At 38.3% G+C, this 17,271-nt stretch overlaps 1 protein-coding gene across 1 annotated transcript in view; it reads right to left on the reverse strand.

Annotated features, from left to right (window-relative positions):
• The window catches only part of chl1b (cell adhesion molecule L1-like b), a 547,507-nt gene that overhangs the window by 204,391 nt on the left and 325,845 nt on the right, over positions 1-17,271 (reverse strand). Inside the window, exon 20 of the mRNA XM_059944908.1 lies at positions 13,517-13,632. Within this exon, the coding sequence (XP_059800891.1) occupies positions 13,517-13,632 (116 nt within the window). The remainder of the gene's footprint in view (positions 1-13,516; positions 13,633-17,271) is intronic.

Below are 17,271 nucleotides of genomic sequence, written 5' to 3' on the forward strand. Positions count from 1 at the left end.
CTGAAGTCCACAGTCAGTTTTTAGGTCTTACAGATACTGAGTGTAACGTTGTTACTGTGACATGACTCAGCTAGCTAATATAATCTCACTCCTATACGACCTCTCGTCACCATCTGAAATTATGCTACCAATAGTTGTATCGTCAGCAAATTTATATTTGGCATTTGAGCTGTGCCTAGCCATATAGTCATGGGTGTAAAGAGAGTAGAGCAGTGGGATAAGCACACGTCCCTGAAGTGTGCCAGTGTTGATGGTCAGTGAGGTGGAGAAGTTGTTTCTGATCTGCAGAGATTGTGGTCTTCTGATGAGGAAGTCGAGGATCTAGTTGTACAGGGAGGTAAGAGACCCATGTTCTGGAGCTCAGAATCGTAGGAATGATTGTGTTAAACGCTGAGCAGTGGTCAATAACAGCATCCTGACACACAGTAGGTATTTGTATTTTCCAGGTGATCCAAATCCACGTGAAGAGCCAATGAGGTCGCATCTGCCAGAGAACTAATGTGGCGATAGGCAAATTGCAATGGGTCCAAGTCCTTGTTGAGACAGGGAGTAAATATAGCCATCACCAATCCCTTTTATTTATTTATTTAGAGATACACCACAGAACAACCCTCCCAGCCCACTGAGCCGTGCTGCCCAGTAATCTACCGATTTAATCTAAACCGAATTATAGGACACTTTACAATGAGCAATAAATCAACTAACCAGTACATCTTTGGACTGTGAGAGGAAACTGGAAAACCTGAACTTGAACACATGAGAAACATACAAATTTTCTTACAGAGGATGCTGGAACTGAGCTCCAAATTGGCACTGAGCTTCAGAGAGTTAATGCGTGGAAAGCATCTGGCCTGGTCATGTCTCAGATGCTGTGTAGATTAGCTGGCAGGCTTACTGCAGACTACTGCCCAGTGGCTCTCACATCTACCATCATGAAGTGCTTTTAAAAGCTGGATATACTACATATTAACTCCAGCCTCCCAGGCAGCATTGACCCACTGCACTTCATCTACCACTGAAAAAGATCTATAATGGACATGATCTCCCTGGCCCTACACTCATCTCTGAAGCATACAGACAGCATAGACAACTACATTAAATTATAGTTTAGTGACTACAGCTCCATCTTCAAAACTACTTTTCCAAGCCAACTCATCCCAAAACTCTGAGACCTAAGAGTCGAAACCTTCTATAATTGGATCCTCAACTTCCTCGCCAATAGACAACAATTAATAAGGCAGCCACACATCCACCACAATTATTCTCAACACTGGTGCTCCACAATGTTGTGTCCTTAGACCCCTCGTCTATTTCCTGTATACTCATGACATGATGGTCAGATTCCGCCCTAACTCCATCTATAAGTTTGAAGGTAATACCACTCTTGTGAGCCATACCTTGGATAATGATGAGTTGGAATACAGGAAGGGAAAGGAGAGTTTAGTAACATGGTGTCCTGTTAACAACCTTTCCATCGATGTCACCAAATCAAAAGAGCTGGTCATTAACTTCAGGAAGGGATGCAGTTCAAATGTTCCTGTCTTCATCAATAATGCTAAGGCTGAGAAGTTTGAGAGCTCTTACTTTCTAGAAGTGAATATCACCAACAGCCTGTCCTGGTCAAACTATGTATATGCTATGACCAAGAAAGCTCACTAATGTCTCCACTTCCTCAGAAGGCTACAAAAAGATGGCATGATCCTCTCAACCCTTGCCAAATTTTGCTCAACCACTATAGAACACATGCTTGGTATGGTAACTGCTCTGCCTGTGACTGTGAGAAACTTCTGAGAGATAATGGACATAACTCAGCTCATCACAGAAACGAGATTCCCTCTGTAGACTGTCTTTATGTCTCACTGTCTCAGTAATCAGCCAGTATAATCAAAGACCCCACCCAACCTGAATATTCTCTCTTCTCCACTCTCCCATTGGGTAAAAGATACAAAAAGCATAAACCATAAAGGACTGGAGTGGAACTAGTCCACTGGGCCTGTCAAATCTGCTCCACCATTCAATCACAGCTGATTGATTTTCCCTTTCAACCCCACTCTCCTGCCTCCTTCATATAACTTCTGACACCCTTACTAATCAAGAACCTATCAACCTCCACTTCAAGTATACCCAATAATTTGGCCTCAACAGATAAATGTAACTGAAGGCACATTCCACCAGGTTCTCACCTGCTGCTTTAAGATGATATAATTGTTCCCTGGTATTATAAGATGGACTTCTGACTTCACAATCTACCTTTTTATGATCTTACACCTTATTGAAGACCTACAATGCACTTTCTCAGTAGCAGTTATACTTTATTGGTCATTCTGAAATTGTTTAATCTTGTACTACCTCAATGCACTGTATGAATTGACCTGTATGGGCAGAGAAGAAGACCTCAGTGCTTATGACAATAATAAAGCAATTCAGATTCCAATTTTTCACATTATCAATTTGTACAGCTACTTAATGCAAAATCAACAGTTGGTGTACTATTTAAAATATTTCCTATTTTCAAAAGAAGTTCAGTAAACTTGCTAAAGAACACAGTTAACAAAAATAATTGATAGTATTTGTTTATAAAAGGAGCAGGGTGGCACAGTATAAGTATGCTGGACTTTTAGCCTGGAGGTCAATGGATTGAAACCAACTTCTGCTACATGCCTTAGCATTCAGACACCACCTGACCTGCTGAGTGTTTCAAGCAATCTTTTTTCTTCCCCAGTTTTCCTGCTCTGCACTTTTTTTGATTTTATTTTGTTCTGCAGAGAATGATTCATTTGAAATTAGTTTGGTATGCTGGAGCATTCTTTTAGCAAAGGCTCTGCTTAAGAACTGAGACTGTGAAGAATAGATGCCTTTAGAATATATATGCATCTGATATGAGATCTGCAAGCAACTGAATGGATTTTATGTATATGTTTGGAATTACATTTGCAAGCTATTGAAAGTATTCTTCTTGTGAAATTGAGAAATGTTGCAAAGAGGTAATTTGCATTAATAGAAAACAGTAATGAATCCTGTCCCAATATTAATAAATACATGATAATAACCCAAGATGAGATTTGGAGGAATGAGAAGGGACAAAATCCTTCTTGTGAAAATGTAATCTTTTTCTTCAATTTGGTGAGTTATGTGGTTGTATGATGGCTTATCCAAGAGTCAACAAAAGATAGATTTTTTTTTACACTTCCACAATTTACATATTCTAACATGACCAAAATTATGATATATCAAATCTACCTTCTGGCCCTGTCAAGTTTCCTTATTACTGGTATTAACCATAAATTCTCTCAGTATGATGATTAAATTAGTATTTCCCTATATTACAATTCTTTAGTTTGGCATAACATCTTACATTTAGTATTTCATTAAAGGTCATGCAATATTTCTGTTTACCCATTTGATGCAGATAGCCTTGAGCCAATCAGCATTTATTACATATCCTTATTGCATCTCCAAAAGTGATGATGAAACACTGCAGTCCGTAAGACCCAACCCAATTTTACCCATAGTGTTGTTGATTTGGGAGGCCCATGACTTTGACCCAAGGAAATGAAAGATAGTGATACATTTTCAGGATAGAATGGTGTTTGAATCGGAGATGAACTTCTATAGTTGTACCATGGAGAGCATTCTGACAGGCTACATCACTGACTAGTATGGAGGGGCTACTGCAAAGGATCGAAAGAAGCTGCGGAAGGTTGTAAATCTAGTCAGCTCCATCTTAGGTACTAGCCTACAAAGTATGCAGGAAATCTTTAGGGAGTGGTGTCTCAAAAAGACAGCATCCATTATTAAGGACCTCCAGCACCCAGGGCATGCCCTTTTCTCACTGTTACTATCAGATAGGAGGTACAGAAGCCTGAAGGCACACACTCAGCGATTCAGGGAGAACTTCTTCCCCTCCGTCATCTGATTCATTGACATTGAATCTTTGGACACTACCTCATTTTAAAAAAATAAACAGTATTTCTGTTTTGCACATTTTAAAAAATCTATTCAATATTTATAATTTATTATTATTATTATTATTGTTCTTTTTTTTCTCTGCTAGATTTTGTATTGCATTGAACTGCTGCTGCTGAGTTAATAAATTTCATGTCACATGCCAGTGAAAATAATCCTGAATCTGATTCTGACGTGCAACTCGGAAAGGAAACTGCTTACAGGCATTTCCATGTGTTTACTGGTTACTGTGGAAGAAGTTCTGGTGATCTACATGCAATGCATTTTGTACATGGACAGGCTGAAGCCACAGTACACTGGTCATGGAGGGAGCTTAGGTGCCAATCAACTGAGCTGCTTTCTTCTGAAATGAGTTGAGTGTTGGAGCTGCACTAGCTTTCTATAACAATTGTGACTTGTTTATGGTAGAAAGGCTTCAGAGTTTAAGGCATCAGTAAATAACCAGGGGCACTCAGCCTGATTAAGTATTTATAATTATAAATTCTAAGTAGGCCCATCTTTATACCTCAATAAATAAAAGCTTGCATTGATTTGTCCTGTGTCAGCTGGAGAAAATACAACATCTTTTGCATTACTTATCACACAAGCATGTGATATAAATAATGCTACAGCAGGGCTTAAAAATTCTTTGGGGTATATATTGTGTAATTCTTGCTCAGCAAAGCATGGTTTGCAATCATCAAAGCTTGTGACTTATCAATCTTCTTCCACTCTCAAGTGCATTATTGTAACATTTTTGTATAACAATTAAGCAGGAAATTGCATGGAAATGATAAAAGAATGGACTATTATTTCTGGAATTGTATATATTTAATTTTAAACCAAATACATTAGTACCAAAGTGTAATCATGATTACTTAATATTTTTCCCCTTTTATCTATCTTATCTTTCCCACCTAAAAAAAATCAAAGTTCAAAGTTATAGTAAATTTTTTTATCAAAGTACATTTATGTCACCATATACTACCCTGAGATTCATTTTCTTGTGAGCATATTTAACAAATCTATAGAATAGTAATTATAACAGAATCAATGAAAGATCAACCAGAGTGCAGAAAATAACAAACTGTGCAAATACAAATACAAATATAGATAAACAGCAAGAAATATTGAGAACATGGCATAATGAAATAAAGGGTCCATAAAGTGAGATAATTGGTTGTAGGAATATTTCAATGATGGGGCAAGTTATCACACTTTTATTCAAGAGTAGGATCGTTGAGGGCTAATAGCTGTTCTTGAACCTGGTGATGTGAGTCCTGAGGCTCTTGTCCCTTCTAGTTGATGACAGCAACAAGAAGAGAGTATGACCTGGGTTGTGGGGATCTCTGATGGTGGATGCTGCTTTCCTATGACAGCATTTCATGCAGATATGCTCAGTGGTCGGGAGGGCTTTACCCATAACGTACCGGGCTGAATCTACTATCTTTTATAGGATATTCCATTCAGAGCCATGCCAGGCCATGAAACAAACAGTCAATAAGCTCTCTACTGCACATCTATAGAAGTTCGCCGAAGTTGTAGATGTCATGCCGAATCTCTGTATACTCAAAGAATTAGAGGTGCTGCCATGCTTTCTTTGCAATTGCACTTACATGCTGAGTCCAAGACAGGTCCTCTGAGATAGTAACACCCATGAATTTAAAGTTGTTAACCCTCTCCGCCTCTGATCCTCCAATGAGGACTGGCTCATTGACCTCTGGTTTCACTCTCCTGAAATCTATACTCAGCTCCTTGGTATTACTGACATTGTATACCAGTCAGCCAAATTTTCAGTCTCTGTCCTGTGTGCTGATTCATCACCACCTTTGATTTGCCCCAAAGCAGCAAACTTGAATATGGCATTGAAGCTGTGCTTGGCCACAGAGTCATAGGTGTAAAGTGAGAGAACAGGAGGTTATGCACACAGCCCTGTGGTGCACCTATGTTAATGGATCTCATCAAGGAGATGTAGTTGCCAATCCGAACTGTCTGGGATCTACAAGTAAGGAAATCCAGGATCCAATTACATAAGGAGGCATTGAGAACCAGGTCTTGAAGCTTACTGATTAGTTTTGAGGGGATGATGGTATTGGATGATGAGCTGTAGTCAATAAAGAGCTTCCTGATGTATGCATCTTTGCTGTCCAGATGTTCCAGAATCGAGTGAAAAGCCAATGAGATAGCACCTGCTATGGACCTGTTGGTCTGGTAGGCAAATTGGAGGGGATCTAAGTTATTTCTCATGCAGGAGTTGATATGTTTCATCACCAAACTATCAAAGCACTTCAGCACCATGGATGTAAGTGAAACTGGTTGTTAGTCATTGAGGCAGGTCACTATGCTCCTCTTGGTCACCGGTATCATTGAAGCTTGTTTGAAGCAAATGGGTACCACAAACAGCAGAATCGAGAAGTTAAAGTCCTCAGTGAACACAGCAGCCAGTTGATCTGTAGGTCATTGGTACATTGCCAGGTACCCCATCTAGGCCAGATGCTTTCTGGAGATTCATCCTCTTGAAGGTGGCCTGCACGGAGATTGAAATCATTGGATCATTGGAAGAGGTGGAGCTTTGCGACGGTTTCTCCATATTCTGATGGTCAAAAGAAGCATCAAAGGCATTGAGCTCACCTGGAAACGAAGCCCTGCTGCCTCCCATGTTCTTGATCTAGCTTTGCAGGAGGTGATAGCATTCAAGCCCTGCCACGGCTGTCGAGCGTCCCTCATTGATTCAAATTTAGTCGGGAATTTCCATTTCACCTGTGAGAAGGCTTTCCTGCACCTCTTGTAGCTTTCTTGGTCTCCAGACTTGAATGCCTCTGATCTGGCTCTCAGCAGATCTACTTTATATCTGCAACATTTTGCTACCAACCCAAAGATAATGACGTCAATAGTAACATATTGAAAACTATGCCAGCAAAGATGAAAACAAATTTATTTTAAAAAGCAGTAATTTTAAATCTGTTCAGGTGAATTATTTGCCTTGATAGCCTTTCTGGTCATTTCAATTTTCTGAGGTCAATAATGGTATTGGAAGTTGATACTATCCTCAATCCTAGTTGTAATACTATTATCCCAGTTCCACCACCCTTTCATAAAATCTTCTGATTTACAAGCTGAAGATAGCCTAACTGTGCAATGAATTACTTTCTACAACCCCATACCAGTATTTTTCTTTAGTCACTCTCTTTTTCAATCGTGAATGTAACCTAATCGGTATGGTGTGGAAAGAGCTATAGAACAGTGTAGAAGTAGACACACACATTCACTCAGATTGGCATTGAGAACCAGCAATGCAGATACTAGCACTGCATTGCTGATTGACTATTTTACAGGTAGGATTTACTGTCCATATGGTGAGTCACCAGCCATGAGTGATACACGGCCAAATTCCCCAAAACATATATGCAGCTGTTATTTTATTCGACTGCTCTGCAGCAAAGGACACAGATTAGGATTCTGATCAAGCAGGCCAGAAGTAAAGGCTGACATGCATCCACAATAAGATGGCTGGATCACTGGGATGCCTGCCAGAGCAGCTATCTGCAACTTCATTAAAGATCTAACAGACTAGCTCAGATAATAGCAAGCAGAAGGCACTTACTAAAGGTATACATCAAGGTGATCAGGTGACGGTTATACGGTATTTGGGATGGTTTGGAAGAGTGTATTTTGTTGGCTTTTCCTTTGATGTTGTAAAGAAGAGACAACGGTGTTTGTCAACAGTGGAAGGTTGTGATGGGACTGATTACTGAATGAGGAATTGGATTTCTGTTTACTGCAAACATCGTCTGATTATGTTGGTTACAATATCCCAGCCAAAGAGAAATTGCTCATGGTGTTTCTTTCCTTCTTTATTTCTCCTCCTCCTTCCTCAGGGTTGCTCTCTCTGATCGTAAAGCTTCCTAGCATTAAGCAGACCATGAATATTCATGTGGCACAAGGCACTTTGAGTGTCGGCCAAGCAGCAGAATGATTAACTGAGCAGAGTGGGTAAGATAGAAGGGTGTGCACATTTGTTTCACTCTGGTGTCAAGATTCTTATTGCTCACTGATAGTCCTTTACACCCAGAGGTCAGAGCAGTCAGTCAAAGAATGAATCACTAGGACTGATGACAAGGTACTGTGCATTATGTGCTGTGCTTCGCAACTTATCAGCTAAACAGTGAGAGAGTGTAATTTCTCCTGGCTGAGGTATATCTGAAAATAAGACAGATTGTATCAGCAACACAATGTGCATGCAGGCATTGGTAATCTGCACCATGGGGAACACTTTTACTTGATGCACCGCCTGCTCTCTATTGAGCAAGAATAATATGTATTCATCTCTGTTGAAATACAGTATCAATGATGTTTCTTATGCAAAGTAATTTCTCAGACATCAGCAAGTTCAGCCTTGAAAAGATCCAAATTTCACTCTCATCATGACCTTAGCACCTAAAGGCAACAAAATCTGCATATGGAACAATGGTTGGAATTGTGACTGGAATATTGTGGTATGTAATATTGAGGATATCTTCAATCATTGTTCTTTGAACTAGTTTTGCTGGAGAAGGACTTTGTCTGTCCTTGATGGACTTGTGAAAAAAAATCTCTCACCTTCTCCCTCTCCAAGCAGATTGTCCAGCTTTATCTGACTTTTGTTTATTTTTCCTTTAATATTCCACTCTAAGGGTAAAGGCTGTGAAAACATTCATATCCAGATGCAACTAGTTTTTGGAGGTATCATTGAGATTTTAGCATTTAAAGTGAGCTGGAAGCAACAATAGAATTTAAAACTTAGCCACATTCATTGGAAAGCAACCGGCAAATAACCTCCAAGTGGTCGAAGGTCATTTAAAAAAAACAATAGTACCACTGGATATAGGTTTGGCAGTACAAATTTATGCATAGTATGAGATTGAAAATTGAGTTTCTACACTATTTTACAGATTAAGTTTTGACAATCACCCTGCAAATCTTTATGGCCCAATATCAAGTTGATTATGCAATCTGAATATGATTGCACTTTAAAATATTTTGATATCAAAATAACTCTGGATTCAAGACCATAAGACATAAGAACAGAATTAGGCCATTTGGCTCATCGAGTCTTCTCCACCATTCAATCATGGCTTATTTCCCCTACTCAGCCACGATTGAATTGTGGAGAAGAGTCGATGAGCAAAATGACCGAATTCTGTTCTTATGACTTATGGTCTTATGGTCTTGAATCCAGAGTTATTTTGATATCAAATTTTTTTTTAAAGTTCAATCATATTCAGATTGCATAATCAACTTGATATTGATTATCTTTTATTAACCTTTGATGCTGTGTCCAAGAACCTATCAATCTCCGCCTTAAATCCACCCAACGACCTCGCCTCTACCACTGCCTGTGGTAATAAATTGGACAAATCACCACCCTCTGGCTAAATAAATTTCTCTGCTTCTCTGTTTTAAATCAATGCCCCACTATCCTGTGTTTGTGCCCCCTTGTCCTAGACTCCCCCAACATGGGAAACATACTTTCCACATCTACTCTGTCTAGGCCTTTCAACATCTGAAAGGTTTTAATGATATTCCTCATCTTATTTCTAAATTCCAGCAAGTACAGACTCAGAGTTATCAAAAATTCCTCATATGATAACCCTTTCATTCCCAAAATTATCCTTGTGAAACTCTGGTGAACCCTCTCCAATGGCAGCACATCTTTTCTTAGATGAGGTGTCCAAAATTGGTCACAATATTCAAGCTGAGGGCTCACTGGTGCCTTACAAAGCTTCAGCATCACATCCCTGCTTTTGTATTCTGGACCTCCTGAAATGAATGCTAACATTACATTTACCTTTTTCACCAACGACTCTACCTGCAAGTTAACCTTTAGGGTGTTCTACACAAGGACTCCCACATCCCTTTGCACCTCAGGTTTTTGGATTTTCTCCCCGTTTAAGGCCCACTTGTGTGTTGCATCTACAACGTACCCTACACTGTATCTATGCCGTAGGGTGACGTTCAGCTCCCCAGAAAAGTAACTCACGCGTTGCGGCGACGCAGACCGCAACAACTGTGATTGGTCTGCTTGGTAGCGTCGCATCTCCTCTTCCATACCACTGTAATTTTCTTTACTCCACTGAAATTCTGCTATGCTGTATCCGGTTCAGGACTATTATCAGTTCAGGGAGCACAGTGTAGCACTGAATGCAGGGCCAGATTTTGCCGGTGAACCAAGCCTTTCACCCCAAATTACCAAGAACAGAAGAGTCTTATACCCTGTATTAGACACAAAGTACTGAAAAGTCATGTTTTGTTTTGCACAACTAGGAATGAGGTACAAACAATGAACACAGATTTGCCTTGGGTCACTAACACCAGCAATCTGCTCATTTCCACATGTTGTATGCATTTGAATCCACTGAAGACAAGGAACTAGAAGTGCAAATGAGAATATAACAAGTGCTTTAAAGAGTAGAGAGCTAAGATTATTTTCTCTCCTATATAACCTTGATTAAGATATATATGTCATTGTGTGATAAATGGACTGTTTATGGAGCATTTGGTCAGTCTGTAAAGAAGATAAAGTAATTTATTGTAATATATTTGTACTGCCTATTGATCCCATTATGAAAGCTTGCTAAACTGAACTAATAAATATTAATACATTCTTTGTGGTGTTATTAAAACTAAATTGCTGAAGCTGCATAGATTTGTCTTGACAGGAGGAAAGAGTTCAGTCTGCAGAACTATATCTCTACACATAACTTTACATTTACTTCTCTTTGAAACAAATGCATCACCATTTTCATAATAAATATAAATCAGTGCAGAAATTATGACAATACAAAAAGTGAATAATTCACATTTATAGAAATCAATATGTTTGCTTTTGTGATTAAGATATAGCAATAATATTTTTAACAGTTGATCAACCGAACATGCCTGGTGCCTGGACTCACTCTCTTTTCATCCATACTAACCTCCTGCAGATTAATTGTTCATTTATTTCAATTGTTTATTTACAACACACCAGGAGGCTACTTAGTTTATTCAATCTATGCCAGCTGTCAGAGATTACGTTCCCTGATCCCCTCATATTCCTCCCCTTGTAACAAATTCTGTATCACATGTCTATCAGCTCCCTTGTGATTCGTCTGTTACTCATCTATACATAGGGAGTTTGCACTTACCAATACATTTATCAACCAGTGTTTATTTGAGATGTGGGAGAATACCGATAGATAGATAGATAGATACTTTATTCATCCCCAAGGGGAAATTCAACCGAGTACATGTTGCAGGGAAAACATGCAAACCCCGTACTGCCAACATGGGAGGTCAGGATTGAATTCTGGTCAATGGTGTGTGGCAACTGTTCAGCCTTTACTGGATTCATATAAAATGAGATAAGCTCATCTCCAGTTAAATTCTATAGGAATTGGTCTGAGTTTTTAATGAAATGTCACTGAATCATTGTTGATATTGAAAGACTTTTTAAAAACATTAAAATCACCACAAAAAAATTTTAAAAATTAAAATGATGTTGAATTTATTGGAAAAATTAAAACTCCTAATACACAGATTAAAATAACAAAATAGGATAATGATAATCTAAACCTACGATCCGCTCTGAAACTCCACATTGATATATCTTAATTCAAATGATTGGGAGCTCTCAGCCCAGCACAGGCTAACATAGAAGTTCAGAGGTTAATTCCCCAGTGCAAAGATGAGAAATCTACAATTAGATTAATCTGGACACCACCTAGAATCTACCAAGAGAGTATGGTAGCAGATGGAATGACATAGCTCAGTCTGCACTCACAGTAGACCTGCATAGATGCAGCTGTGTAGCAGTTGAGTACTGGCAATTCCATTTGCCTGCCACAACCATTTGATACAGGCCAATTTTCTTCTCAACCAAGCAAGTTATTTCTAGCAACTGCAAAGGTATGTTGTAATTTATTTCTTCTGTGCTGTAGAACCTCATGCTGGATATGGTAATAGAAGGTTGGGGAGGATGGGACCGGTTGCTATGGAAATATCTCCAATTATGATATATCTCCAATATCTCAAATGGAATTGAATTTAGGAACCGGCAGATAATTTTGCAGCTATATAGGGCCCTGTTCAGACCCCACTTGGCGTACTGTGCTCAGTTCTGGTCGCCTCACTACAGGAAGGATGTAGAAACTATAGAAAGGGTGTGCAGGAGATTTACAAGGATGTTGCCCGGATTGGGGAGCATGCCTAATTAAATAGGTTGAGTAAACTTGGCCTTTTCTCCTTGGAGTGACAGAGGATGAGAGGTGACCTGATAGAGGTGTATAAGATGATGAGAGGCATTGATCATGTGGATAGTCAGAGGCTTTTTCCCAGTGCTGAAATGGTTGCCACAAGAGGACACAGGTTTAAGGGGCTGGGGAGTAGGTACAGAGGAGATGTCAGTGGTAAGTTTTTTACTCAAAGAATGGTGAGTGTGTGGAATGGGCTGCCGGCAATGGTGGTGGAGACGGATACGACTCCTGGATGGGTACATGGAGCTTAGTAAAATAGAGGGCTATAAGTAAGCTTAGTAATTTCTAAGGTAGGGACGTGCTTGGCACAACTGTGGGCAGAAGAGCCTGTATTGTGCTGTAGGTTTTCTATGTTTATATTTCCATGATGTATCCCCAGCAGCCATGCTCACATTCTCCTTTTACTGGTCGGAGGCACGTCAAATACTAATCCCCTTTCCATTGGACATTCCTCAAGTGTTTGTCATTCATTTGGAGATAGTGTTATCCATTATCCCACAAAACAGTAACACGTTGGCACTGGTGCTATACACACAAAATGATGGAGGAACTCAGTAGATCATGCAGAATCTATGGAAATCTATGAACAGCTGACAATTCAGGCTGGAACCCTTCTTCAAGACTAGAAAGGAAGGGAGAAGAAGCCAGAATAAGCAGGTGGGGTGAGGAAGAAGTACAAGCCGGAAGATGATAGACCAAGCCTATTACCTGGCACTTGTTCTGATATTTAGAGGCATAATTCAAATCTGGCTTTAAACATGTCCCATTTGTTTATTATTCTACCTCATTTACCATACTGGAAAATACACCCTAAACATAACAACTTGCACAATTAGCTCCTTCCTGGGCAGACAAAACAAAGCCATTTTTCAGAGGTACCAATGGCAATTTGTTTGTGGGTTATTGAATGCTGAAAAGAAAAACTAAATTTTGCTGGTCTGTTTATAAAGTTTCTCTGCTATTTCATCAAAAGAAATGAAAGCAAGGCTCTTTTAATAAGAAGAGAATTACTCTTTCAATGACTACCTTATTTTTCATTTGTGATTAAATGGGCCTTGGTCACACACTATGTCCTGTAATGTTGAAAATGATATATTACTGAGATTGTGCTTACAACTTATTTAACATTAATAAGTAGAGATTTCGTACTGTAAACTCTGTGGATTATGCAAGTATATTGCCACCTAAATTCAAGAAGCAATTTATTAAAGATAATGAATAAACATTTTTATCTGCAACACCTCCATAATAATGCAGAAACATATTAACAATTAAAGATGATGAAGTAGAGAATTTACCTTATAACCTCCCAGGTGACCATGAATTGTTTCCTTTGGAACTTCGGACCAAGTGACTTTGATTAAAGTACTGTTCATGATTTCAACAGCAACATTCAAAGGAGCTGCTTCAGGGACTGTTGAAACAAAGGCAGAGTCTCAAGATTATTTTGGGTCTCTGTGAAATAACATTGTATTTTATATCTATGTTATACTATAATTTCCACGTTTTTGGTACAAATTGTAATAATCAGTACAGCCTTATAATGGATTTCTTAAGAGTAGAATTTTCAAGTAAAATTTTATTGTTGCATGATATTTTACAGAAATCCACTGTATTTTGAGGTAGACATTCTTGAAAATACATTACAATGATAGTTGAGAATATGCAAAAGGCAAACATAACTTGTATTTGGTCAAGTAATATGATTGATATAAATTATTGCTTAAAATTTCTTAACTGCATTTATGGAAAGGAATGAAACTTTGCCCATTGATCAGAAGCTCAGAACGAACTGAAGAAAATGCAAATTTGTTGCCAGTCATAATGAGTCATGTTAGAAGATAGCAAGTGTTATATTTTAAAATGTATCTGACCATTTTAAACTGAAGTTTTATTCATTTTCTACAAGTACTTGCCTCCTGGGAGAAATTAGTACAGAAACTAGCAATTGAAGTGCTACTGAGGGGTTAAGAGCAGCTTTTCATCAGATTAACGTAACTTCCTACTCATGCTCTGAGTAGGGTATATTTAAAGTAGGGTATATTTGTAGGAAAAGTTGTTTGTGACCAACAGATTCTTCTTCAGGAGATGCATTCATGGCAAGACCTAAAATTTTAGTTGGATTGTCACACTGTCAGAAAAAAAGTCATCTCTGAAAAATGCCTCATTTTTCAGAGGGAGAATATTTTCAAGTTTTAAGGGGCAGGATGTGTTGAGGAAGGAGTGAGTCTTAAATGACTTGAACAGATCTGGAATTCAGGCAAAGAAATGACATGGAATACAGTGTTGGGAAGAATATTGTCATGTACTTTGGTAGAAGGAATAAAGACACAGATTATTTTCTAAATTGGGAATAAATTCATGAATTGGAGATGCAAAGGGACTTGAGAGTCCTAGTGCAGGATTTCCTAAAAGTAAACTTGAAAGCAGTAACAAGGAAAGCAAATGGAATGCTAGCATTCATTTCAAGGGGTCTAGCATATAAAAAACAAGGATGTAATTATGAGGCTTCATAAAGCATTGATCAGACCGCATTTAAAATATTGTGAGCAATTTTGGGCTCTACATCTCATTCGAGTTTATTATTGTGAGGGGGAATCTTGTTGAAACCTACCAAAATTTGTATGGTCTGAATAGAGAGGACCTGCTGAGGAGATTTGCAATAGGACAAGTCTAGATAGCCTCAGAATAGAGGGATGTCCCTTTAGAACAGAGATAAGGAATAATTTCTTCAGCCAGAGTGTGGTGAATCAATGGTATTCATTGTCACAGACAGCTGTGGAGGCTAAGTTATTGGGTATATTTAAAGTGGAGACTGATAGCTTATGTTTAGTAAAGTTGTCACAAGTTATGGAGAGAAGGAGAGAAAATAAAACAGACGTGGTTGAATGGCAGAGCAGACTCAATGGGCTGAATGAAATAATTCTGCTCTATGTCTATTGGTCCTACATTCTGAGCCTGAAATAATCTATTACTTACCCATTAAAATATAGTAGGCTATTCATCTCATCAGGTCTATGCCTGTCCATATCAGGCCCATTTCACCTTATATTGCTGCAGACCAACAGCTTATTCTTTCTCACTCTCTTTGTCAAACATGCTTATCAACTTGTTGACTCATTAGGCTCCAAGGTGTAAACATTCTAAGGGATAGAAGCTGTACTAGAATTGTAGTTGCTTCTGGGTGCAGGTGTTCAGGAGAGATATCTTCCTGTCTTGCATTTTTTTTGCAACCTCAAGTGCTCCCATGGGCTAAGGACTAGCTCCTTCATTATTTCCTCACAGGAAAAAGCCAAGCTGGATCATTTACTCTGACTGAACATATATGTAAATGTCAGCCTTTTCATGAGAGGTTGGGCATTGTAATTTTTCAAGAGAGGTATGTATTTGAAGTTCCTTCTCTAGTTAGCTGTTAAATTATCTATCTTCATTCATAGGTAGGAGCAGCAAGAGACCTTCTGCATCAGGAATCATTGTATCATCACATCTGTAGTGCAATCTACCTTGAAAGGAAGTTATAAATATATGCTTCCCTCTTGTAAAGAGAAATGTACAGTTCAACATTCCAGATCCTGCAACCTTACTGAAGAATGAACATACTTAACTACACCAAAGGTTAGTTATTTTTTGTCATGAAACTTGTGAATCATCAGAGAACCACATATTGGTTTCAAGTTACACTGATTAAATAATTTGCAGATATTATTGCAATCAGAATAGTTTGTTTTCAATTTCTGGTGTTTGATTTTCCTGTGAACAGAAAACATCTGCATCAATTTTCACTGAGCAAGTCCAAAAGAAAAGCTCCCCCAACAAAATATATCCAACAATATACTGTAACCTGATAACAGAAAGTGCTGAGAGAGTGTGTTAGATAGGCACATAAATAATAGAAAAATGGAGAGCTATGTTGGGTGGAAGAGTTGGGAGGAAGATCTTAGAGTAGGTTAAAATGTCAGCACAACATGGTGATCCAAAAGGGCTGCATTGATCTATGTTCTATAAGTTCTATTTCATCTAATCTCACCATCCTACAGCATAGAGGTAATATTTGCAGCACAGCTGTTCGATCTAATCACCTTTAAAACTCCTTGAAAGTACAGATGCTTTCCTATGGTCACCTATAAATACTGATTCCTGCAAAAATAAAGCTATAAGCCAGAAATCCTGCTTCCAAAAAGTCATGCCCATGAGACAAAAAATGTGTTGCAATTGTGTAACTCTTTATCAGTACACATCATGAGAGAAACAACTCACAATAAACCACTGACAGGAGAACAGAAAGAAAATGACTTTTGAGGTGATTCACAAACCTCAGGTAAAGTCTACAAATCACCTAATTGAACTAAGAGGCATTTCTGAGGTAAAGGGTCAAGAAAGGTTTTCTTAATTTGTTTAGGAAATCATAACTGAAAGAGAAAAAAACAGGTGAAACAAATTATTGTTTGCTGGTCTTTCTGCAAACAGATAAGAAAGTCGATCCTCCTTTTCATTATAGTAATACCTATATTTAGATAAGAAAGACTTTACGTAGTACATAATTACCTGAGGGCATTTAACAGCACATTTCAGTCAAAGAAGTATTTTTGTAATTGCTGTGGTAATATCAGAAAGACAACAGTTATAAACCAAAAACAGAGTTAATAAACTGAATGGTTATTTAAACTAGTACAATTCAAAAACTTGCATTTCTTTCTTGCAACACATGTGAAATTAAATTGTTAGAAATCAGAAACTGATAAAGGGGAGGGGAATGTTTCCTTATGTGCTGAGAAAGTCAATTAAGTGCTTTAAGTGCAATCCTAATTATGGATTGCTTAGATCATACTGATCCAAATCATTTCAATTTACCTCAGATATCCCCAGGAAGTGTTATCTATGTTAATATTCCCAGGACAATGATAGAGATCCACCAGGAAAATAATAGGGGATTTACTTATTAGCCAAGATAGGCCAAAGATTAGGCCAAAATTTAATTTGGGCATTCATAAATTAACTGATTGTTACATGTTTGGACTTTGATCTCTGAGAACTACAGTTACAGAGATTAGTG

This window comes from Hypanus sabinus, chromosome 19 (genome assembly GCF_030144855.1).
Source record: "Hypanus sabinus isolate sHypSab1 chromosome 19, sHypSab1.hap1, whole genome shotgun sequence".
NCBI classification, from domain to species: Eukaryota; Metazoa; Chordata; class Chondrichthyes; order Myliobatiformes; family Dasyatidae; genus Hypanus; species Hypanus sabinus.